We start from the raw sequence: 23,274 nt of genomic DNA, 5'->3' as shown, positions 1-23,274 counted from the left end.
GTTTGGCAAAAGGAGAGAACTGATTTTCTTTTTTCTTGTGTTAAATCTTCTACTTTGTCTCGCAGTTGGTTCGTCCTCTGTGGCGAAGCTCTCACAAACGTACAGGTTGAGGATACAGTTCCCAAACAGTTGCGGATGCTGGGGAGTTTGCATGCGTGAAGCAGAGCAAGGTTCAACGAGTGGGCGCTACAATGCACGTACAACGCTTTGGGCGCTGTTTGACGAATGAAGGCTTGAACACCGTTAAGGTGGCCGCTCATTGATGCCGCGCCGTCGTATCCTTGCCCGCAAAGTAGGTTCAGGTCAAAGCCATGACCTCTAAGGCTGTTCAGGATTGTGCTCGCCAGCGCCTTGCCAGTGAGATCGTACACGGGAACGAAATCTACAAAATCTTCTTTAAGTATGGGCACTCCCGACGTGTCGTGTCCAACGTACCTTACACATAGGGAAATGTGGGCGGTGCGAGATATATCAGTGGCCTCGTCAGCTAGAACTGAAAAACACGAACCTGAGTTGACGTTTTCAACTATCTTTCTTTGTATGATTTTACCACAGAGGGTGATCAACTCATTTTGAATTTTTGGGCTCGTGTACAGCGCATTCGCCGGAGATGCTTCCATGTGAGCTCTCAAGGCGGCATCTCCACATTTTGCTCTCATCCTAAGCAGTGCGCGGAAATTTCCATCATTTTTCAATGGCAGCACTTCAGACATATTTATCGGACCAGAGTCGTCTGTGCCGCGAAGCGGTACTTCTTGCCTGCCACAGAAAAGGATTGTTTCTATTATTGGCAGCAAGTTCTTGCGGTTTTCTTCCGCCTGCTTTTTAAGACCGTGGTCAAGTTGTGTTAAGATGTCATGCTGTGAGCGGGACCGGACTGCTAAAAAGTTCTCCGATAGCGTTGTTGACATGGCGTGATAACTGCTGGATGCGTGGCTCTTAAAGGCGTCCATGGCTTTCTTGTAATTGGTGAACTCCTTAGTTACAAAACAGCCCAAGCGCTGGTGCTCCCCTTTTCCTGCACACTCGCTTGCGAAGACTACGCAATATTTGCATAATGCTCCTTGAAGCTTCTCTGAATAAACAAGCCATGGGTAACGATCTACCCAGTGAGGTTGGAACTTCAGATTCCTTTTCCCTGTGGCTGGATAATCATAGTTAGCCGGAGGGGTCCACGGATTGAGCAGCAGCTTCTCCGTCGTCTCTGGATCATTTACATTATTGCTTTTCGAGACAAACAGTCCCAAGTCCAAAATATTCGCACTCGTCGCACAGAGGGGAGGCGAACCAGAATGTGTAGGTGCCATGCCACTCACCTTCCTTGGGCATTGCCCAGTGGTAAAGGCGTCACTTTGCCCAGCGTTGACTGTAGAACAAAGGTCACTTGGAGTTGCACTGCGGCCACCATCATTTTCTGGCGGCGCATGGGTGTCCTGCTTGTGTTCGCTCTCAGGTGATTCACATAAACCGGTGCATTCTCCTGAGTCGCTACAGAAGTTCCGACGCGCTTGGCTTTCCACCAGTGCTGAGGAGGGCGAAGTTTTATCCTTCGAAGGAGGCGGTTCTTCTCCGTCCGCTTCATCGGTTCGAACTTTCTTGAAGTAAGACGCAAGACTCCTTTGCTTCGTTGTTGCAGAGTGTCTTTTCATTTTGCTGCCGCAATCCTGTGCACGCACACAGAAGTGGCCAGTGGCTCCAAAAAGACGTTTGCGACTGCTTCGACTGCCTGGCGTGAACGGCGGGCGATGTTTTCTTCCTCTCTTATCCACTTTACAGTGGCTAGAATGTAGAAGTGTGATGAACGCGCCGGCTCCCGCGTGGCGCATGTGTTTTCTGAACGCCGCTACAGCTGGTGTGCATGCAGGACCATTATTGTACTCCCGCTGCAGCAAACTGGATTAACGCTACTTAAAGACCTTTTCACAGAAGTCTCCATGGGCACTCCATACTCCCCTTAATATACGTGAACCCCCCAAGAATGCACTGCCGAGACATTTGCACTCCCGTGGTACAGTCCAGAAAGCAGGTGTTGCTCCGTTCCTGTGAAAAAGTCACCTTTTCACAGACGGCTCCCTGGGCGCCTGCATAATTCTCTCTGGGCTGCGCTAATTAAATAGCCGTGACCCCCCAAAAATGCACTTTGTAGGCTGTGACGTCAGCCTCTGTACTCCCGCGCGCAGCCCAGCTTGGCGGCGTTTTTTCTCTCCTGTGAAAGTTGACCGCTGGTGCCGGATTGTGTGCCGGCTGTATCCTCGCTTTGTGTGCTTTGTAGGGAGGCGCATATACCTTGTGTGTACAGAAGAGGTAGATTTCCTTGCGTGTGGTTAAGGTTGTTCGAAGTTGCTCGGATATGCCAGTCTTTCAGTAGATGTCATCTTCGATGATTCGTTTCGGTGGCGAAGACTACAGTTTGAGAAAAGTTTACCCTGCAGCCTGCGTCCTCGGAATGCGCCGCTGAGTTTTTCCGCTTAGGGGTTTCGTTCCCTGGCAAATTTGCGCACGTCGTGTTGGTGTTGCCGTTGCTGTCGAACTGTTTACTTTCACAGAAGGAGACGCGCTTTTCGTAGAAACCCAAAGCCGACACGTGCGGTCCGCACAGACGGATAACTTCTCCAGCGGCAATGCACAAGGAAAGCATCTGGAATCAATAAAGGAGCTGCTACGGGGTGAAAGACGAAAAAGAAAAGACTCGAAGGAACGCGAGGGCGAAGTGCAAAGCTGTACAAATAGGGCAGGTGCGCGTGCGGGGGAGGGAGCGCTGAGGTGTTCTGGTAGGTTTGAAGAAAGGAAGAAGAGGGAAGCAATGCCAGGAAAGTTGCAGTGTAACTTTGGCAGCTGGGGGTCGCTGTGAAGGCGTGTAAATATTTTAGTATCACCCGAAAAGTTAAAGCATCAAAAAAATTTCGGGGGGGGTCAGAACCCCCTCAACCCCCCCCCCCCTAGTTACGGGTCTGCACTCCGAACTCCAGAACCGAGCGCTCGCACCTTTCATAGATCTACGAGCACGTCGTCGTTGGCGTAGGGCTTCCATCGCTTCGCGCTCTTCTCGCAGCCGACGTTGCCATTCCCTTTCCCTAATATATGGCAGCTTCGCACTAGTCGTACCTAAAGCCCCTCCATGCGGCAGTAGACGCGATGGAGGGGCTTTAGTCGTACCAAGCCTGAGAGTGCAGCTAGGTGGCCTTCTTTGTTTCTCATTATTATGTTCTTTCTTTCTCTTTGTTTCTGGTATCTATTTTCTATGTTTTCACTCAGGGGCGTAGCCAAGGGGGGGGGGGGGGTGTTCAAACCCACCCCCGAAATTTTTCAATTTTGCTTGTGCATATATACACGCACACATACAAACGCACGCACAAACATACATAATGTATGGTTGAACCCCCCCCCCCCCCCCGAAAAAAATTTCTGGCTACGCCCCTGTTTTCACTCACTCCTCTTCCTCCGTGGTGATCAAATGCAGTGGCAGCGTAGGCAGAAATTTGTTTCGGGGGGGCACGTTCTTGTGCCCTCGCAAATGTGGTCGAGTGTCACTGTATCCCATGGCAGAAAAAAAAAAAATTGGAAGGGGGGCGGGCACGTGTCCGGTGTGCCACCCACTGACCTCCACTAGAAGTGCAGACGTACCCTGGCTACTCCACTGTTCAAATGGGAATCTGTTCCAATAACACTTTGACTTGGGCGAGTTGGTACATACTTCTCCGTCAAATTCGCGCTGCATTCGTTCAAATGGTAAGCCACTTCATCACTTCATATCGGTTTGTTCTCGTGCACTGCATGAGTCATATCGTATCCGCGGGGTTTCCCATTTGCCGCTTTTCTCGTTCCACATAGTACACATGACGCGCCGCCAGGAGCCACTGCCATCGCCGACAGTATGGAAGACTACGAGAGCGTCTTGCTCGTTAAAAACGAAGTTTTCGTCTACAAAATACCACCCAGGACGACAAACAGAGGTTACAGGTCAGTTTCGCGCATCCTTTAGTTATGCACGTTCTTTTCGTAATGCACTCCGCACGATAAGTGAGAGCGCGCTGTCAGTACGGCCCGCCGTTGCGGACAGCGCTTGTGGGTGTATTTTTTCTGCTTCGTGGACAGATATATGTTCTGCAGTAAAAGTGCTCGCTGAATAGAAACGGTTGCTTTGTATTGCACATAATCCTCGCATTGTGTGATTCAGAAGAAATACTAATAGACAATCACTTCGCTGTTCTCTACAAGTTCCTAATTGGAAACGTACTAAAGTGCCACACTGCAGGCATTGCGTCGGACGTGCGGCACAGTAGCCGCTCCGAAATTACTTTTCAGGAAAGAATCTCTTTCGGCTGACTTCTTTCCTTGTTGTGGCACCGCCCTGTCCGTGTATAGCTCGTCGGCCTTGTGGGTTGTGCTACTAGCGGGTCCCGAACAAAGCCGGGCGGTAGGGGGGGAAGCGGCGTGCTGACATTTCCGATCCGCCCACAGGATGCATGTGTTTGTTTGTTTACTGGAACTCAGTGGCACAACTCCGCAATGCGTATGCCTGAGCGTTAAGGTCGCACTGTTATTAGACCACGCCCACTAAATTGTCTAGCGAATGCGCGGATATGAGGATACATCATCTTACTTCGCCTTGCTGCACTAGGTGCCGAAGGATCTACTATGCTCAGATTCCTACAGCCTTCGCTAAGCGTCGCGGAAAGTTTGGAAAGAAAATGACGGAGCGCTGCTTTATTTACTTACACGGGACTTGCAGACACATTTGAATGTGCAGGTGCACGTTAAAGAACACCAGGTTGTCAAAATACGTCCGGAGCCTCACGCTACGGCGTGTGTCATAACCATATCGTGTTTTTGACTCTTGAAAAAAAGGAAGAAAAAAAAATCGATTGTGCCCTTCCACCTCAAGCTCCATTAGTAAGTTCAAGATCAAGGTTAAGAATGCTGAATTTGTATGTTGACCCGAGTTCAGTGTATAAAAAAAAAATTTAATTCTGCTTTGCACGAAGAAAGCCATACACTTTCAACCTCGGTGCATGTTTTGAGGGGACACTGTTTCACTTATAACGAATGGTAGAAAGCGAGACTAGTTGTTTATTGAAGTGGAGCATTGCATATTACACACACAAGAGATTGGTTACTCAATCAATATTAAGTTTTGTACCATCCTCGAGCACAATCAGCACTTAACAAGTGATTTGTTGTTTTATACTCATGGACGCGATTGATAACTGCACGCTTTCTGCGCATGCCTCCATACCATATATATATATATATATATACAGGGTGTCCCAGCTATCTTTAGCCAAGGGTTAAAAAATACAATATTAGAGGCAGGCGAGTGAAATGACTTGAAAATTGCTGACAGCCACCTTGCGCACTACAGACAATTTTTGTTTTGTAATTAACTAATTTGTTAATTAGGACGACTTAACTAATTTGCTAAATATTGACTTTAGGCAAGAAATGCTGCTTGCAAAGTTCGAGAGCGTCTTCAGAAACCCCAATCGCATCATTTGCGATAAAGAAAGTCTCACATTACCATTTTTTCCAAGCTGCAAAGAAAGCCCGCGAAATACAAAAAGAACCACGTGACTAGCGCGCTCGCGCGCCGCGAGGATGCTGCCCTCAGCCGTGGTTTGAGCGAACGAAATCAGCTGCGGCCGCGACTCGGCGTCTCCGTTGCAGCGGTAGGCCGATAAGTTAAAGGTGGTTTCTTGGCCCGCGCTCGCTACAACTTGCACCGTCACGCGCGCAGCTGGCTGGCAACGGGCCAAGAAACCACCGCCCACTTATAGGCCTACCGCTGCAACGGAGCCGGCGAGTCTCGGCCGCAGGTGATTTCGTTTGATCAAACCTCGGATGAGGGCAGGATTCTCGCGGCGCGCGAGCGCGCTAGTCACGTGGTTCTTTTTGTATTTCGCGGGCTTTCTTTGAAGCTTGGAAAAAATTGTATACGTGAGACTTTCTTTATCGCAAATAATGCAGTTGGGGTTTTTTAGGACGCTCTCGAACTTTGCAAGCAGGATTTCTTGCCTAAAGTCAATATTTAGCAAATTAGTTAAATCGTCCTAATTAACAAATTAGTTAATTACAAAACAAAAAATTGTCTGTAGCGCGCAAGGTGGCTGTCAGCAATTTGCAACTGATTTCACTCGCCTGCCTCTAATATTGTATTTTTTAACCCTTGGCTAAAGATAGCTGGGACACCCGGTATATATATATATATATATATATATATATATATATATATATATATATATACGAAATTCAGTGCTGTGTGTGTGTGTTCTTCACCAGTCCTTGGTCTGTTGCACTGTTCATATATTTATTATGTTACACACGCCTCACTTCGTGCAGGGCTGCAGACTGGAAACTTGATGCTCCAGAATGGAAAGGGCGCATGAGGTTGGTCGTGAAGGGCAAGGAGTGCATTCTGAAACTCGAGGACAAGATTTCGGGTAAGCATTCGTGACTTTGTTTGCCAACTATTCTCATTGTCGGATAAGTCCATTAACCTCCAGTCCATCCATGATAACACATTTAAAGAGGGCAAGATTGCTTATTTGTTGCCCAAATAGATTCTCACATATATGCGTCTGCATGCAGTTGCCAACTACACACCGCTCCAGCATGCCAGAAAACTCTAGAATGCATTACTTCGAGCACGTAGCGCATAAAAAACGGAGGCATAAGAAAGAGATGTGAACAGGACAAGTGCTAAACTTCAAATTATGTTTATTTGGGAACATGCATGAATGTATATTAACTCAATTTGCAAAGAGCTTCCACATCCCACCCAGTGACAGTACTAAAAATTCTTTACACTATAAGGAAAAAACAGTGACACCACTAAGCAAGGAATCACGCACTTCATTGAGAGCAATGCACGAGATCTTTGTGATTTGAGTTAGTATATGTTCATGTGTGTTCCCAAATAAACATGATTTGAAGTTTTAGTGCTTGTCCTATCTCCACTCTTTCTTTCGCCTCCATTTTCTATGCGCTAATCATTCAAAGACATGCGTCTTTACGAACCTGCCCAACTTGCTACACTTGTTGAACTCTAGAATTCGTTCCTGATGGAGTAATCGGTGAAATATAATGTAGCGCAAGTGAGGCAAGGATAGTAGGTGAAATCATAACAACACAGACACTGTTCTAGCATCCAACAACAATTTCTGGATCCAGGTGTATAGCTTTAATTATACCTTCAGCCAGAATCCAAGAAACCCCTGTGGAAAGGCTTTCATCCATAGCATTGCCTGTCAAATTGTGCTCTGAACAACAGTTGCGATTTGAAGGGAACCATGCTTCGTTAAACCATAATTTCTTTGCATTCACTTTTCTTTCTCTGAGCAGTTTGATGTCACTAAAAAGTTGGTACTTTCTAAAAGTGCGTATCGTGATGAAGTGCCTGTGAGATGTAGTTACACATTGCAAAAATGGAGAATGCAAAGAAGTTCACATTGCTGTTGCTCGATTAGTAAAGATGTTCAATCGCTGCTCTGGTGATGTTCTTGTTTCACTATGTCAAAAACCATTGCCTTGCAGGTGAACTGTTTGCCAAATGCCCGATCGACAAGTACCCGGGTATTGCAGTAGAGGCGGTGATGGATTCAAGCCGCTACTTTGTCATTAGGCTGCAAGATGACAATGGTAATGTCACTTTCTTTGCGTGCTAGGAAAAGTGGTTTCCGTGCAGCATTGGTTGATCAAAAATTGCTGTCACATTGAATTTTGAAGAAACACTATTGTTTATACTACATCCCTAAATTTCTAGGATGCTTCTACAGCAATTTTTTGAAAGCTCTAGTTCTATGGAGAAATGAAAGCTGGTGTAAATATATAGCATCGTCTGGTGCCGTGTTATACCAGAATTATACTATTTGGCAAACATTATAATTAGTGTCACCCTGAAAGATGATATAACTGATGATAGTTTGTGTCTTGAGGATTTCTGGCATCACAGCATTGTTAGAACGTCAGCAACTCTTTTTGACCAAGCAAACAAAAGTGGGATATGAATCTTTTGTGTCGGTACTCTTTCAAGAGTCGTAATTACATCGTTTTGTACGTTGCTGCGTCATACTTAAGTGTGCGACATAGATTGCTTTGACATGCACATTTCTGCCCTTCACATGTGCATTTCTATTGTGCTTGCTTTTAGAAATGAACATGTCAAATTTGCAACAAGGTTCAGTTCGTACACGGTATTTTAAGTACTCTCATTCTCTCATCCTTTTCATACAGGCCGTGCAGCATTCATTGGTATTGGTTTCGCAGACCGGGGTGATTCATTCGACCTGAATGTTGCCCTTCAAGACATTTCAAGTACGTAGTCCTCATCTTTGATAGGTTGTTGAAAAGTTCCTGTTACGTGGATATGATACATCGTTTCCCAATGCCACAGTTAAGGGAAAATGTGGCTATTAAAACTCGTTTTATTTTTGAAGTGAACTGAATGAGATTTAGCAGTCTTATTCAGCATCTTTTACCAATTTCAAATACATACTAAATAATTGATTTTTAAGCAGCTGCATCAGAAAATTAGTTTTTTATTCACTCAACTGATCCGTAACTTTCCTTTCCCAAGTGCAAAAACACAGCACATAACCAGATTGCCAGAGAGTTTCTCTAGCCAATGATGCCAACTTCATTCTCAATGCATTTCAGTGCAAAATAAAGGGATCTGAACTGAAGTGCAATATTTCGACTAATTATTAATTATAGTTTTAGGCAGTTATAATGTGGTGAATATAATTGGAGAAAAATAAACATCTTCATCAGTCAAAGTAACCCGTTTGCAGTCTGGCCACATGCTTTGTTTCTGCATTTGAAAAAGCAAATTTACTGATAGGCTCCATGAAAAATAAATATGGGTGTTAAAAATATTATAATTATTTTTTATAATGCAGCTGTTCACGATCCAACTAGTATATACTTATAATCTGCAAGAAATGTTGAAAGAGGACTGCAAAATTTCGTTTAGTGCACTTCAAAAAAGAAAAGTTTTAAGATTCATTTCGTCCCTAAAGAGTGTGTTCATGCGAGTGTTATTGTTCTGTCGTTCAGGTGGCTCGAGAAGAGTGAGGAGTTGGAGAAAGGTGGCAGTGATCCCACTCAGCCGCATTTGGACCTCAGCTTCAAGGAAGGCCAAACAATCAAGATCAACATGAACATTGGTGTAAGTTGTGTGGACTTCCGTTACATAAAAAGGAGTGACAACAGCCTCTAGCCACCAGCATGGATAGCCAACTTTTTTTAGCTACCAGATAGTATCACCACGACAGGGGTTATCGTGCTCGTTGCAAACTTTTTTGCGAGTAAGATTAGCTTTCATATCTGTCCCGCATCATACGTTACCGTGTGCTACTTTATTTGCAACTGCAGTAATCTCCCACAAACACAGAGGCACAAATGGAGGGTGTTTCACCCTACTATGCTGCAACAGCTGTTGGCTGATTTCTTTATTGCGAAAACATTCTGAAAATACTACCGCTACTACTAATTTATAGTTGAATAAATGAAACGTCTAACGTCTGCAATCTCAAGAAGACAATTTATCTGCATGTACAAAGAAAGGCATTTTATACAACAAGAACGCCAAGCGATGATCACACTCTCAATGTCACACTGAACAGGTAACTCCTTTTTTTTTGTCATGTTTCTAACAGGCTGGTTGGTAGTAAGAACTGAATTAAAAGGCTATTAGATGCCTGAGCCATCTTTACTGAATCACAGGATGGTTTGTATATTGTATCAAAATTTGCAAATTTCGTGAGTACTAGCAGTAAGAGCCAGACACTGAAAATTGAAAACAGTGCTAGAACAGGACACAGAATAGAAGTAACAAGACTGAGTGCCGACTAGCAATGAGTTTATTTTGCCTTAGTGGAGTATATACCCTCGGAAAAAATTTAAAAATAAATTTTGAAGGCAGCATTCTATTAAAGCACATACGCGAAGATTACAGTCGGTGATAAAGATATTCACGCTCGTTTTTCATTAAGTCTATGGCAGCCATGCTTACGGATGAGTCATTGCGCATGTGAATTATGCGGGCTTCGAAGAGCTCTCTGCCGCATCTATCCTTGTATCTTTTCCAAACGCTTCTGTGATCAGAGTGTGGCGTGCAACCACAGTTCGTGCAATGCAGAGCAATATTCCATTATGGCATAATAAACTCGTTATTGTTAGTCAGCTTCTATTCTGTGTCCTGTCCTAGTTTCAGTATGCACCAACACACTTTTTCACACTCTGAAGCTAATCAGATTGCCCTTTTTTTTTTCTTCATGCCTAGCAGAAGTCGGGCTCGGGAAAGAGCAGACCCAGGGCACCCACATCCGGCAGTGGCGGAGGAGGAATCGGCTTGCTGCCGCCGCCACCGGGAGGCGTCAAGCTGCCTCCACCGACCTCGCAGCCCGGCAGCGGCCTCCGACCACCTCCGTCGAGTCCGGCCACGGCTCAGACGCCTGAGGGCAACGGCAACTCCTGCTCGCCCTCGCCTTCCTCCTCGTCCTCCCTGCCTGTGGCAGCGGGAGCAGTGGGGAACCTGTTGGACCTGAGTCCTCCGAAGGAAACTGCCCCTCCGCTTCTGTCTGGCGACGGTCCAGCCGGCAATGCGGCATCGGTAGCACCGGCAGCAGTCACCTCCGCAGACCCGTGGGGCGACTTTGCCAGTGCTCCCATCACGTAAGCAAGTTTTTTTGTCATGGTCGATTCGTGCATTACAAAGATCCAAGGGGGTGTTACAACAATTGTGTTACAGTACTTTAATATATACCTGTTTTTAATGCATTGATGCTAATTACAGTAGACGCAATAATTCAAACTCATAATTCAATCAAGTTAATTCAAACAGTTCTTAAATTTTTTGGCTGGCCCGCTATATTTTTTCTGTATATTTTGAAGCCGCCTAATTGAAATGGCCCGTTGCACACAAATGATTAATTCAATCTTTTTGTTTGTCCATGCCTGGAAATATCTGCTGCCTTTGTGGCCTCTAGCTGAACATTAATGTTTTTATGTCACGAACAGTCAACAATAAACCAGATTCCCTGCCTACAAAACGGCCAAACTAGTCAAGCTGTACCTGCTAATAATCGCACGCTGACTGAATAAGAGACTAGGCAAACTGAGACAATGTGGCCTTAGTCTATCGCGTACCACTTCTTAAAGTCACTTTCGCCACAGTATCCTGTTGTCACGCGGGAAAGCATCATGAGAATGTAAAGGGGCTACCAGCTGTTACGGGACAAAACACATTTCGTCCCTTAATTACACACGCATGCATGTGTAGTACCAGTAAAACGAGTACCAGTAAAATCGTTGACACCTAAAAACTTTACTGGCAGTCATGCAGAGCTGTCTGTGATGTTGCTGTGGCATTGAGAAACAATAACCATCACAACGCTAGTTGGTATGTTGTCCCGAGTCATATTTATAGAAATTTCTGATAATTCAAACAAAATCCTGAGGTCTCTATGAGTACGAATTATTGAGAGTCTGCTGTAAATGGAGTAGACTCTCAGTAAATGGAAATCTCTTAAAGGGGTCATGAAGAACCCTTTGGGCTTGTTGAAAAAGCCCATCCTGCAGAAAGCTGACACGGCTATGAACTGCTCAGCCAAATATTGCAGTTGTGCGCGCCGCGTAAAGGCTGCAAGCGGAGCGCGAAGCTGCTGTTTTCTCAGGCGCCCTCTTTTCAAACAGAGGCCAGTTCTCACTCTCGTCGGTGGGCGGAGCGCCTGCCGGTTGATGTCGCGTATCTGCTTCTCCACGTCGCAAAAGACATAGCATCCTAATTGGCTGATAGCCGACATAAATCGAGAACGGCGTTCAGGTCAGATGCGCTTCTTGCCACGGGGTGCCGCCACTTGTCGGCGCCGCACTCCTCAATCTGCTAACTTTACATGGTAGCCACACTTGCGCACGTGAATCACAGCGGGAGAGCGATCGCGTTTCATGACGCGCGCTGACGTAACTTCTTACCCCTGTGCCATCCCTCCCTGTCTAGCTTCTAGTGCGCTCGTTGGGACGAGAAAAGAGAGAAAGCGCTGAGAGCGTGCGCCAAACCCCCCGCTCGTTCTTGACGGATTAGAGAAATTTTTGCAGCAATAGATTCACAAGGCAGTTAACGCCGGTACTGAGGTCATTAGATCATCACCTGGAAAAGTGGTTCATGACCCCTTTAAATGGAATTGTTGCTTAAATGGAACAACTGCCTCTAGTATGATTGAACGAAAGAAGGGGTACTTAAGGCCTCATTTTCTTTGTTAGACACAACATTAATGAAAACTAAGAGACAGTCAAGCCAAGGAAAGTATGGGGGACATTATTTGTAGTAAACTACGATATTAAATGTGGAGAAATTAAAGTGGACGAAAAGGCAACTTTCCGCCGGCCGGTACCGAACCTGCAACCTTCGAATAATGTGTCCGATACTCTACCAATTGAGCTACGGCGGCAGTCATCTTCCCGTACACTTTATGGGGTATATCTCTATCACTTTAACACTTTATGTGGTATATCTGTACCTTCCAGTGGCAAGTTGTCTTTTCGCCCACTTTTTCTTCACATTTATATCATAGTTTACTACAAATGACGTCCCCTATACTTTCCTTGGTGTGATTGTCTCTTGGTTGTCATTAATCTAGTATGATTGGTTTCATACTTGAATTCTGCAACCGTGTTCATCTCTCAGTCAATGGAACTTCTGTTAAATGGAACATATTTCTCTGGTCCCCTCAGGTTATGTTTAACGAGAGTCTACTGTAGAGGTTTGTTGGTATGTACTACCACATACGCAATGCATACCTATGCTTCAATTAGGCCGGCTATACATTCGCAACGTTTCACCGTAGGAACCTTCGTTTCAATGTCGCATGTCGCCCTCTCTCGCACGTTTTGCAGACCGCCGGCAAACAGCAGCGCACCATCGCAGCAGTCTCCGAGTCAAGGGGCCTGGATTCAGTTCTGAGGAACCATCGCAACACCCGCCAAAGGCACCCCTTCAGCGAATGCGAAAGAAGCGCAGTTACGAGGCACATTCCATTTTTCCTTCCTGTCTTCGCCACGTCGTCTCCTTCCTTTCAAACCGTTTTCCCGTCTCAAGTGTTCAGCTAAGACTGTAAAGAGAAAAAAAAACCTTCCTTGCTACCCAGTCCATCTGTGGATGGTTGTTTCTTGTACATAAGTTATAAATATTTATAAAATATATATATATATATATATACATATTGTGGTGTACACAAAACTCGCGTGCTGCTTATTAGCTTTTTGCTTTTCCTTGAAGTCTAGATATAGGAGTTATTTTCCTACTCTTATTGTTAGAAAAAAGGAAATGTGATATGTCTGGCCAGAAGGGCTGTGGGAAGCCTAGCTCATGCCTCGACGGTGCAGTTTTTTTTCTTTCTCTTTTCTTGTTTGTTCGTTTTGGGAAGAGGGGTCTCTACACTCAGAAGGTTTGTTCGTTGTTTCCTCCCTGTGCTTAAAACAAAAGAAGAAAAAAAAGTGTCCTCCGTACTTAGATAGGTGTGCCGCGTGTTAGACGACGGAATTCATGTTTGTGCCTGGCTTAGGAAGAAACTGTTGCTTAGAGAGGAAACCTGGTTCTTGCGTGTATGCCGCGCATGTAAGTGGTGGCATAAGTGCAACGAAAAGTAAACGTTTGCAAACGAGAAGTCTTGTGTGTCATTTACTTTGAAATGTTTGTTTCGGGGGTCTGAAACCAAACAAACTGTCATTGATGTAGTCGCATCTGAATCACTGAACAAAATATTACACATGGTTACATGCACTGTGGAAGCAATGCACGTAACCATATGTAATATTTGAATAGCCATTTGATTATTTGGTGCATGTCTTGGTGCAGGTGAGAGAGAGAGAGAAAGCGAGAAGAGGAAAGGCAGGGAGGTTAACCAGACGAATGTGTGGTTTGCTACCCTGCACTGAGAATAAGGGAATGGGGAATAGAAAGAGGAGAGCACTGCACGTGCAAAGGGGTACAATCAGTCACTGAGGCTCGAGCTTCTCTGATCTACATCACATCAGCGCTCTGACATTCGATTGGGGAATAGCGGCCTTTGAGAGGGTCGTGGGCGAGCCATGGTGATTACACAGTTCACTTAGTGTAGCAATAAGCTCATGTGGCAGTTCCCAAAGTATACATATCAAACAAGATTTAGTGGATAGCAGAGGTTTCTGCAGGTGTCAATTTGTTGGACCTATGGGTGACAGGCATAATTTGATAGGGAAGCAATGCTATCTGGGAGACAAGCTAGAGAGAAAGACAGTTCTAAACAAGGCATTGCTGAAACACCTTGTATTTCAGTGTCTTGAGGTGGTGTGCCGACAGAAGACACCTTTCATGGTTTCAACCAGCCCTGGCTAAAGATGCTGCTTTGAGCTTAGGAAAGATGCTTATTTCTGAAACCCTCAAGGAACGAGTGCAGTGCCTGGGGGGGGGGGGGGGGTTGAGTGAGTGAAATAAGAGAACCGTAATTAACTCATTTCGAAACCACCCTGGACAGAAATACCATATTTTCTCGCATATAACCTGCTCAAAACATACAATTTGGAGCTAAAGTCGCAATGCTGGTTATATGCGAATTTTGGTGTGCAAGTTGGCTTCACAGCACGGCTTTATGGTAATGCAAGAAAGGCGGCTTCATGTCAGTATGCGGCGTTCCTTCTTAAAATTTTTATTTCTCTGCGGTTTGTATTGGGGGGGAGCACTAGTAATATGCAGGGGCGGGTTGTACGCTGGAAAATACGGCATGTGCACTAAGGGATCGCCGCCGCTTCGCTCCTGTGACACTAAAAAGAGTGTCGTGGAAGGCTCATGTTCCTGAATAAGTGCAGCAAAAGGGAGTGTTGGGCTAGTTGGTTGGGGTTCATATTGAACAGTGCAAAAAACGAGACACAAAGAAGAGCATTTAGTTGTCGGTCAGCGCTCGTGTTGTGCGGTCTCTTCTTTGCGTCTCGTTTTTTGCGCTGTTCAATATGTTCCTAAATAAACTGCAAAGACATGTTTACACCACACTTTTTTTTTACTTGACTAGCTTTCATGGGCATACAGTAAGATACTTTCACAAGTACAAAATGTGTGCTACTTAACTCGCATACAGTGCCAGCTACGCGAAGCTAGACGACAACAGTGCTACATCGCAACTGTAGCAAGTTGTGGGTTTGAAATCCACTGCTGCTAATCACTGATCCATTGCCTTAGCAGCTCTGGCTCTGTGACCCGCAAAAACGTCGCATCTCTGTAAATTGCAGGTGACAACACTGAAAGCAGATGAGACATGTTCAGCGATGTCCTATGCAACACAGCCTACCCGCTAAATGGTGTTATCCATTCAGAGTAGCGCGAAATAGTATAAATATCAATTTCTCGCGCTTAAACAGTCCAGAAAATGGGCTGATTTCACAAAAGTTCTCATTGAAGACTGCACTTCTCCATTGGGCTGCATACCTTTACTATGTCCAGCATCACAGTTCGCTCTTGCAAACTCTTCTGTCATAAGGGCTTTTTGTGAATATGGACCCTGGTTTGTAGGTCACTATAATTGCTTTCAAATGGTAGCGAACTTGCGATAATCCATAATTTCCAAAGCTGTTACGATTTAATTACTTTAGCTATAAAAAGCCACAAATGAAAAATTACAGTGGTAATCACTATAACATGACTTTTCTGGAAATGTAGCACATTTCATTCAAATTGGTCACATTAGAGCAGATTCATGCATAAGATGCATAAGTAGAGACTGCTAAAGCTTAAGTAGAAGCTAAGCACAAGTTACTAAACATTGCAGAAGCATATGCAAGGGCAGTGGAGTAGTTTATGGCCATCCATAAACTATTTGTTCGATCAGTGTTAAAGTCATAACAAGGTTAGTCGGGCTGATTGGCCCACCTCGAAGGAAAAAAAAAACATTTGCAAAAACAAGCGTGTTTTCAAAGGCTCTGACACAGCAGCAAAAGCAAAATTTATTGCGAACAACCGAACAAAAATCACAATGTAACAATACTGCATTTATCAAATGCTTTCTTATTCAAAGTAAAACACAAGTCACGGTACCTACGAATCACCGACATAGAAACAAGTTTTACAAGCAAGCAAAGTCGTTGCATTCTGTGCGTGCTGACAATGCCATTAAGTTAATCTACCATGACGACCGTTTGGTACTCAACATTTTGTTTCCACAGTTTGTCCATCCCTCAGGCTTGTGTTCACATTTTTAACGGTGTTAGCTGAAACCTAACATTGCACCTTGGAAGTCATATTCCGCCTTCAATCACATGGCAGCGTCTGACAAATGCTGTCCCAATATATTGAAGCAGCTGAAGCGGCTGAGCTCATTCGCTTGCAAGGAAAAGCATACTACTACTACTGGCAGCAGATGGCTGCAACTAGTCCTTTGACCTCTGAGACTGGCCAGCAGATTTCAGTCTCAAACAACACACCCTTGAGACAAGACCGTGGCATCAGAAAGGAGACAGGGTTTTGTTGTAGTTTCGCAGTGGGTAATGCATTTACTCGCCTGTATGAAGAACAGCCACTCATGCAACTATCACTACACAAAGTACAGTTCACATGGATGGCAAGAAGATGCATTGCAAGCAGCTTTTCACTTTTTGTCACACATAAGCGAGCCCAACTGCTTTTAAGGCATCAGCTGCCCTCAGGAATGGCCATCCAAACGAGGTCCATACAAGTTTCTCCTTCAATGTCCCTTGAAATAAAATACGCACACAGTACTGTTTACACCCACTTCTTTTAGTGAAGCTTCTTGTAGATTTGTTCACTAAAATCCGACTTCCGCAGGACCTGTGTACATCGTACATTTTTTAGGAACGCTTGCAAAGTACTTTGCCTGCTAATTTTTAAAAGCTTGTTCTTGTCTCATCTACTTGTTCGCTTGTGGCTACAAAATTACATTTGCAAAAGGTCACCAATAAAGCCAGCCACACCATAATAAAGGAGTGCAGCTGGGGGGTTACACTGGTAAACTTGTCCAGAAAATAAGAGGCAGTGAAATGCTTGTAGAGTGTTGGAGGTATGGGGCAAGAAATAAATAAAAATGACAAGTGCACACGATGAGCAATAGGCATTTGGTAAACTGGTTTTCAGCAGGCAGCATTCTTTCTTGCTTACATAGTGATGGTTGTGCTTGCCATAAGCTGGTTGCACCTACCGAATATTTAGTTGTGCAAAATAGTGTGGTCAGGATGTCTGCACTTGAAGCAACTAAATGGTGAATGAATGTTCTATGCGCTGAATTCCCATACATCAATTGCTGCAAACATTTACCGTTACCGGTAACGGCTGTGCATTTTGTGTCCAAAATAGCCTATACTGTGTGTGCTGGCTTCACTTTATATTAGATGGTGCTAAGAAACCTTCATTGCGGATGTCATTGACATCCATAGGAATCAACAGACTAGTATTACAAGGCTCCACCTTCAACAAGCAGCCATTGACTACGCAGGTCTTGTGAACACCTTGGAACTTTTGATGCTTGTGTTCACAGGTTCGCTCGCACATCGTGACGCAAGTTTAGGAGATCAAAATGACCTCGGCTTGTGAGATCGGCATCCACTACGTTAACTTTCTACGTGTTCACGTGGATGCTATGAGCGAATACTGTGAAAGTGCCTATAATTCCGAACTGCAAGGCAGAAACGGGGCAAGCTCAGAACGACTGGCATCACAGACTGTGCCGCAAGTGGAACGTCCGAGGACGCCTCAAAGTCGCATCCGTCATGTTGCGTACGCAGCACTGCAAAGGCGGTACGCTCCAATTGTACTCGTACGAGAGTCTCCACCTCATTTCCCTCTGGCATGGTTTGCGGTCTTGCTCGAGGTTTCGGTGCATCTCGTACATCATTGATGCCGTCTGCTTGTGAGTGACGAGGTACGAGTTGAAGCAGCCGCGCGAGCGGTACTCCGTGTCGAAGCGACGGTCGTGCTTGCGTTCCAGCCTCAGCGGTGCTGTCCACACGCCCACCGAGACGTCTTCGCTGGAGTACTGTTCGAAGATGATGACGCCCATGGTTCCGATGTGTCTCGCGGCACCCAGGGATAGAACGTATCCCCCGCCGCGCGCGTAAGGAAGGTAATAGCCGTCTCTGAGGTACCACGTGCGCTCTGCCCACTTTCCGGACGTGAAGACGGGCGCGTTTCCGGCGAAGTAGCCCCAGTAGAGCTCTCGGCCCGGATTGTCATGCTTCCACTGTGCCAGCTCGTCGGCGATGGCGTCTACTCTAGCGAACGAGTCGTCGTCTAGCTTCAGTAAGAAGTCGAAGTAGTAGTGTTTTACGACCCACTGCAGGCTGTAGAGCAACTTCGAGGTTAACTTTTCGTACGTGTCCGCGGCTTCGTAGATGATTTCCACGTCGTTATATTGACGCTGTTCTCGGTGAAGCTTCTCTACCCACTTCGGCGGCACGCCCTTCGCAGCCACGAAAAATTTGTAGGCGATCCGCCGTTCGGAGGCAGGAGCCAGCTTCAACCACGTCCTGCGCGCGGCGTGGCGAAGATGTTCCGTCTTGTGGGACGACAGTATCGCCACGAAGAGAAACGCTTCGCCCTCTTTGCTGTCCCAACGCTTCGCGGAGCGCGCTGCCATGTCGTAGCAGCACCACAGCGCGAACACGAAGCCCAGCACGAACCAAATCACTCCCACCAAGAAGGCGCGTTCTCTCTGACCTAAACGACCGGGCAAGGCACGTACACGAAGCGTGCTCATGACGAGACTTTCAAAACGTAGTAGCTGATGTGAGGCTTTCATTTCTCGGTGCTCGGTACGGTAGGCACGAGCCTTGCTTGTATACAGTTTGCACGCATAAACACTGCTTAGCCACCGCCGCGCACTGTCACGTTGTTTTCTTTAGTTCGCACGGTTTAGGCTCGCTGTACGATTGTTTAAAACAGTGGGCCACTTCACTTCATTCGCACTCAACTCTCCGTCCGTCCGCGCTCTTGTGACGCGCCGCATCTTCATCCGGAAGGTACGAACTGTCGCTCTCGCGGCATGCGGGAAGATGGTGAATCGATGAGGTCTGTATGCTACTGTCTTATAGTTGGATACCTTTTTAGCGAGAAGCTTTGAATGGCATTTAAACTACCCATTCTAGCTACCATATGTAGCGCAGCTGGCTGAGAGCAGACAGGAAATGTATGGCTGGTAATGGCTTTGTATCGGTTTTGGCATGGCTTTTCTCGTAAGTGTAGTGACCTGATGTGGCGTTTTCTTTGAAACTGGCTTATGGGTGACATGTGCCAGCAGGTTTTATCAGTGAAAATTTAAGGCCGCCTTATATTGTAGTTTATTTTGATTAAATGTTAGCATTGTCGTAGCTCCACGTAGTACAGAGACCGCTCTCGCAAAAAAGAAAGCTTTGCGGATTTCAAAGCCTCGATCGTGCTTGCCGTCCCAGCAAGAGAGAAATGACTTACAAAAGTTTGAGTTATTTCCAATCTGTTAGGGAACCACTGAAACAGGCAGTGGTAAAAATGCTGTATCGACTATGAACACTACATATTTTTTTTTCGGGGGGTGGGAGGAAGGTTCAACCATACTTTATGTATGTTCGTGCGTGCGTTTGTACCTTTGCGTGTACATGTACACATGCAAAATTGAAAAATGTCGGGGTGGGGTGGGGGGTCACTCACCCCCCCCCCCCTTTCCCCAACGCCAATGAGCTGTACAGACATGTTGCTAGCCTTGTGTGCACCTTTCTTCATCTCTCCCCGTCTTGTTCTCGCTGGTGAAATGTATTCAAATCACAACCAACTAGCCCAACTTTCAGCTTTAACTGGGGCTTGGGAGCTGACAAAAACCACCTTCCTCCTCGAAATTACAGCGTACTAGATGCCTCAGCCGCATATACGCTGTGAGTAGAAATTAACGCCCTCGTCCTCTCACACCGACACATCTGACACCACCCAAAAGCTCGCTATCTCCAAGTCAGTGGTGTCCACTTAATTTTTCGTGAGCAGGATATCAGACATCGAATGTTCCATGAACAGCAAACACTGGGGCACAAGACAGGGCATCCCATGTCTTTGCAGCATCACATGCATATGACTGTAAATGACACACACGACTGCCCATTTCGCCATGTCTAAGATAACCACGAAGTTGCACAAACACCTTGATGCACCCACATTCAGCGTAATAATGTATATGTGTAACAAATGTACGATGGCACTTCTCAAAAAGCATTTTAATGGTTACGTTTACTTTCACATATAGAATAAACCGGCACTATCTTTTCCTACAATGCAAGTCCAGAAAATCTTTTATCACGATAGATAAATATACATCAAGTACTCAAACTCTTCTTCACACAGTTTAGCGTCATTTTTTCTTGTACGTCAATTTCTAATAACCCCATTGCGTATAATACAACACAAATATATGAACGATACAGTACACTTTTGAACACAGCGGGCACATCAATATTTGTTCACTTGATTGTTCTGTACTATATACGATATAGCTTCTGACACCAAAAGCAAGGTTTTGCACACCACCACTATTGCACATTTAAGTAGATTGCCTTGACATGTAGTAGACAACTCTGCGAACATTCTAAACAGTTACTATGATTAAGTGTTACTATGGGTAAATAAGATACATACAGCAAACACCTAATATTTGAACACACTGACACGCATGAGTGGGATAATATATTCAATATTTTTTCTTCCTTTCAGAAAAAAAAGCGGGGGGGGATTCAACATTTAACCCCTCCCTGTAATTCTGGGAAAATTCCATTTCAACTTATATCTTTTGCAGAAATTTAGACTTCCATTGACAGTTCTTGGTGCTCTTTGTTCATCACACATTGGGCTTTTTTCCTTTGTTCATAGTTCCTTTGTTTTGCACATTAGCATTTTTTCCTGAACAAACGCTCAGCCTGCACTTGTTCAATGCTCTAAGTCATCATTGACCATTTGCACTGTGTTTCCAGCAGACGTTTGCTCAAAAATTCATTGGGAAAGAGAAACGTTCCTACACAGAACTTCACCGGCTCTACTGACCTAACTGTTGTGTGAAAATGTACAGCAACTATGTAGAAATCTGGTCACTCACTCATGTGCAAGACTACGACCGACACATTAGAGCAAGAAACACCTAAAGTGACTAAAAGAACATTAGTACAAATTAATTGTGCCATAGCAAACTGGGCCCAAAAGTCAGCTGCCATCTTGTGACGTGCGGTCGATGCCACCTTTGTACAGTCTCTAGAGCGTCCTGCTGGCAATATGAACACGTATTGCTGTAAAGGCAAATTATATCTCTGAATACACATGCGCAGGTGGCCACAGACTGCCACCGCAATGCTACCCAAAACATACTTCATATCACAGATGTTATAAATGCAGCTAAGCCTTTCAGTAACTGCATTTTTGAGACGCAAGAAATGTCCTTCAAAGGCTGAAGTTGTTGGCTGTATTGTTGATGCAGAGAGACTTAGTGAACATTGTAGGGATGGACTCTCGACACTGTCAGCTTTGCCTTCTCTCTACAGTGGTCGCTATTTTCTTGAAGTTGCATGGCTGCTACTGGTTGCCTAGGCAGTCACATACGACAGAAGCTGTTGTGAAAGTAGAACTTTTCAGAGTGAGCCATGTAGTCCTAAGGCAAAGACAACTGATCAGCTGTGCCCTCTTCCTGTCGAAGAAGGCGGCATGCCAAATAAGGGCTCGATCTCTGAAGACCTCCCTCCAGGTGCTGAGCCTTGACATCTGTGTAGGGGAGCAAACCAGTTAACCTGCTCAACCTCCCTGCTGTTCCTTTTCCTTCTCTCTCCCTTTCGGCATTCGTATGTCGCTGACATTGCGAACGCAGCACTGCGACAGTCGAGCATGCTGGTCGTACTCGTATGACATCCTGAGTTGCACCTCTTCTCTGCACATCACGCCGTGTTCCATCAGGTTCTTGTACTTCTCCTCCATCATGGCAGCCGTCTGTTGGTGCGTCACCAGGTAAGAATTTAAGCAGCCCCGCGACTCGCGCTCGGTGTCGAAGCGACGGTCGTGCCTCCTGTTTAGCGTCAAAGGCGCCAACCAGACGCCCACGGCGACGTCGTCGTTGGCGTACAGGTCCAGGAGCTTCCAGATGTGGCTGATGTAGACGAGCGCCATCCAGGTGAGAACGTAGCCGCCTCCGCACGGGTAAGGCAGGTAGCGGTCGCTAAGAAACCACACCGGCTCGGCCCACGGACCGCTTCGCGACACCGGCGCGTAACCCGCGAAGAATCCCCAGAGAAGCAAATTATTTCGCGGGTTAAACCGCGCTTCACCCAGCTCCGAGACGATTGGGTCCAACATCGCGAACGAGTTGTCGTTCACCTTGAGCAAGAACTTGCACTTGTAGTTCGAGTGCACCCAGAGGAACGCCTGCAGCACCTTGAACGTCCGGTTGTCGAAGGAATCGGGCACGCCTTCGAGAAGGACCAAGTCGCGATGAACGAGCGCCTCCCGCTCCAGGGCGATTCGTTGCTCTTTCGAGACGCCGAGAGAGCCGACGAAGAAGCGGTAAACTAGGGGAAAGCGATGACGGTCGTACTTGACCTTTCGCTTCAGCCACGTTCGTCGAGCGGCGTCGCGTAGGGCTTCGTTCTGCTGATACGACAGCACCGCGACGAAGAGGAAAGCCCCTTCGTAAACGTCGTCTCTGAAGACGGCGATGTCGTGGGGGTCGGAGCTCTCCGTCGGGCCCGAGCGCTGGCGGAGGTACCGCCACGCTAGGATACCGCAGGCGATGCCGAGTAGAAACCAAAAGGGTCTAACCAGATTGAAGCACTGGTGTGCGCGTGGTTTGGTGGGGTCGCGATCGGCTTTCGTTCGGAAATACCTCATGATTGCAGCGCTGGAAACTTCTTCAGCAGGTCACAGACTCCACTTGCTTTTTTTACGAATGCAATTGAGTCTCGCCTTGTGTTCGTATGTTTACACGAGAATCACTTTATTCACGCAGTAGTGACACGAGTACAGGTGTCGGTGACCACAGACATTACCACAGTACTTCGAAATCGATCACCACAATTTGAACGCAGCTGGCAGCGCGCTCCTACTATGCTCCTATGATGCTCCTACCGGCAGCGGCCATCTTGATGCGGAAGCCACCAAAACACCAGAAAAGGAATTATCCGTAAAGAACGCAATTAAGATAATAAATGATTATATCTCAAAACGTAAATAAACGTATTAGAGAGATATTTATTAAACTAGAACTGGTTGTGAAATATGCGTGTGTGATATTAGCATTTTCATTCTCC

General features: G+C 45.9%; 3 protein-coding genes across 3 annotated transcripts; 1 reads left to right on the top strand and 2 right to left on the bottom strand.

Annotated features, from left to right (window-relative positions):
• The first annotated feature begins 3,804 nt into the window (after positions 1-3,804).
• LOC119389644 (NECAP-like protein CG9132) lies at positions 3,805-13,661 on the top strand. The gene is made up of 7 exons (XM_037656999.2): positions 3,805-3,960; positions 6,337-6,437; positions 7,531-7,635; positions 8,230-8,314; positions 9,031-9,163; positions 10,280-10,671; positions 12,892-13,661. The coding sequence occupies exons 1-7, from the start codon at positions 3,875-3,877 to the stop codon at positions 12,956-12,958; spliced, it is 969 nt and encodes a 322-aa protein (XP_037512927.1). The 5' UTR covers positions 3,805-3,874; the 3' UTR covers positions 12,959-13,661.
• Positions 13,662-15,949: 2,288 nt separating this feature from the next.
• Positions 15,950-19,186, bottom strand: LOC119389643 (beta-1,3-galactosyltransferase 6-like). Its single transcript, XM_037656998.2, has one exon. It carries the CDS (start codon positions 18,771-18,773, stop codon positions 17,691-17,693), a length of 1,083 nt encoding a protein of 360 aa, XP_037512926.1. The 5' UTR covers positions 18,774-19,186; the 3' UTR covers positions 15,950-17,690.
• Positions 19,187-20,196: 1,010 nt separating this feature from the next.
• Positions 20,197-23,030, bottom strand: LOC119389641 (beta-1,3-galactosyltransferase 6-like). Its single transcript, XM_037656997.2, has one exon. It carries the CDS (start codon positions 22,853-22,855, stop codon positions 21,770-21,772), a length of 1,086 nt encoding a protein of 361 aa, XP_037512925.1. The 5' UTR covers positions 22,856-23,030; the 3' UTR covers positions 20,197-21,769.
• Positions 23,031-23,274: the final 244 nt, after the last annotated feature.

This window comes from Rhipicephalus sanguineus, chromosome 4, assembly GCF_013339695.2.
Source record: "Rhipicephalus sanguineus isolate Rsan-2018 chromosome 4, BIME_Rsan_1.4, whole genome shotgun sequence".
Classification (NCBI taxonomy): domain Eukaryota; kingdom Metazoa; phylum Arthropoda; class Arachnida; order Ixodida; family Ixodidae; genus Rhipicephalus; species Rhipicephalus sanguineus.
This window is presented reverse-complemented; position numbering and strand designations above follow the sequence as displayed.

What these genes read in the sequence shown, in the direction of transcription:
- LOC119389644 (XM_037656999.2), top strand. Translation starts at nt 3,875, where the DNA reads ATGGAAGACTACGAGAGCGTCTTGCTCGTTAAAAACGAAGTTTTCGTC. An exon ending in ACGACAAACAGAGGTTACAG is followed by an intron (nt 3,961 to 6,336) that starts GTCAGTTTCGCG and finishes CACTTCGTGCAG; the next exon opens with GGCTGCAGACTGGAAACTTG. An exon ending in CTTCAAGACATTTCAAGTAC is followed by an intron (nt 8,315 to 9,030) that starts GTAGTCCTCATC and finishes TGTTCATGCGAG; the next exon opens with TGTTATTGTTCTGTCGTTCA.
- LOC119389643 (XM_037656998.2), bottom strand. Translation starts at nt 18,773, where the DNA reads ATGAAAGCCTCACATCAGCTACTACGTTTTGAAAGTCTCGTCATGAGC.
- LOC119389641 (XM_037656997.2), bottom strand. Translation starts at nt 22,855, where the DNA reads ATGAGGTATTTCCGAACGAAAGCCGATCGCGACCCCACCAAACCACGC.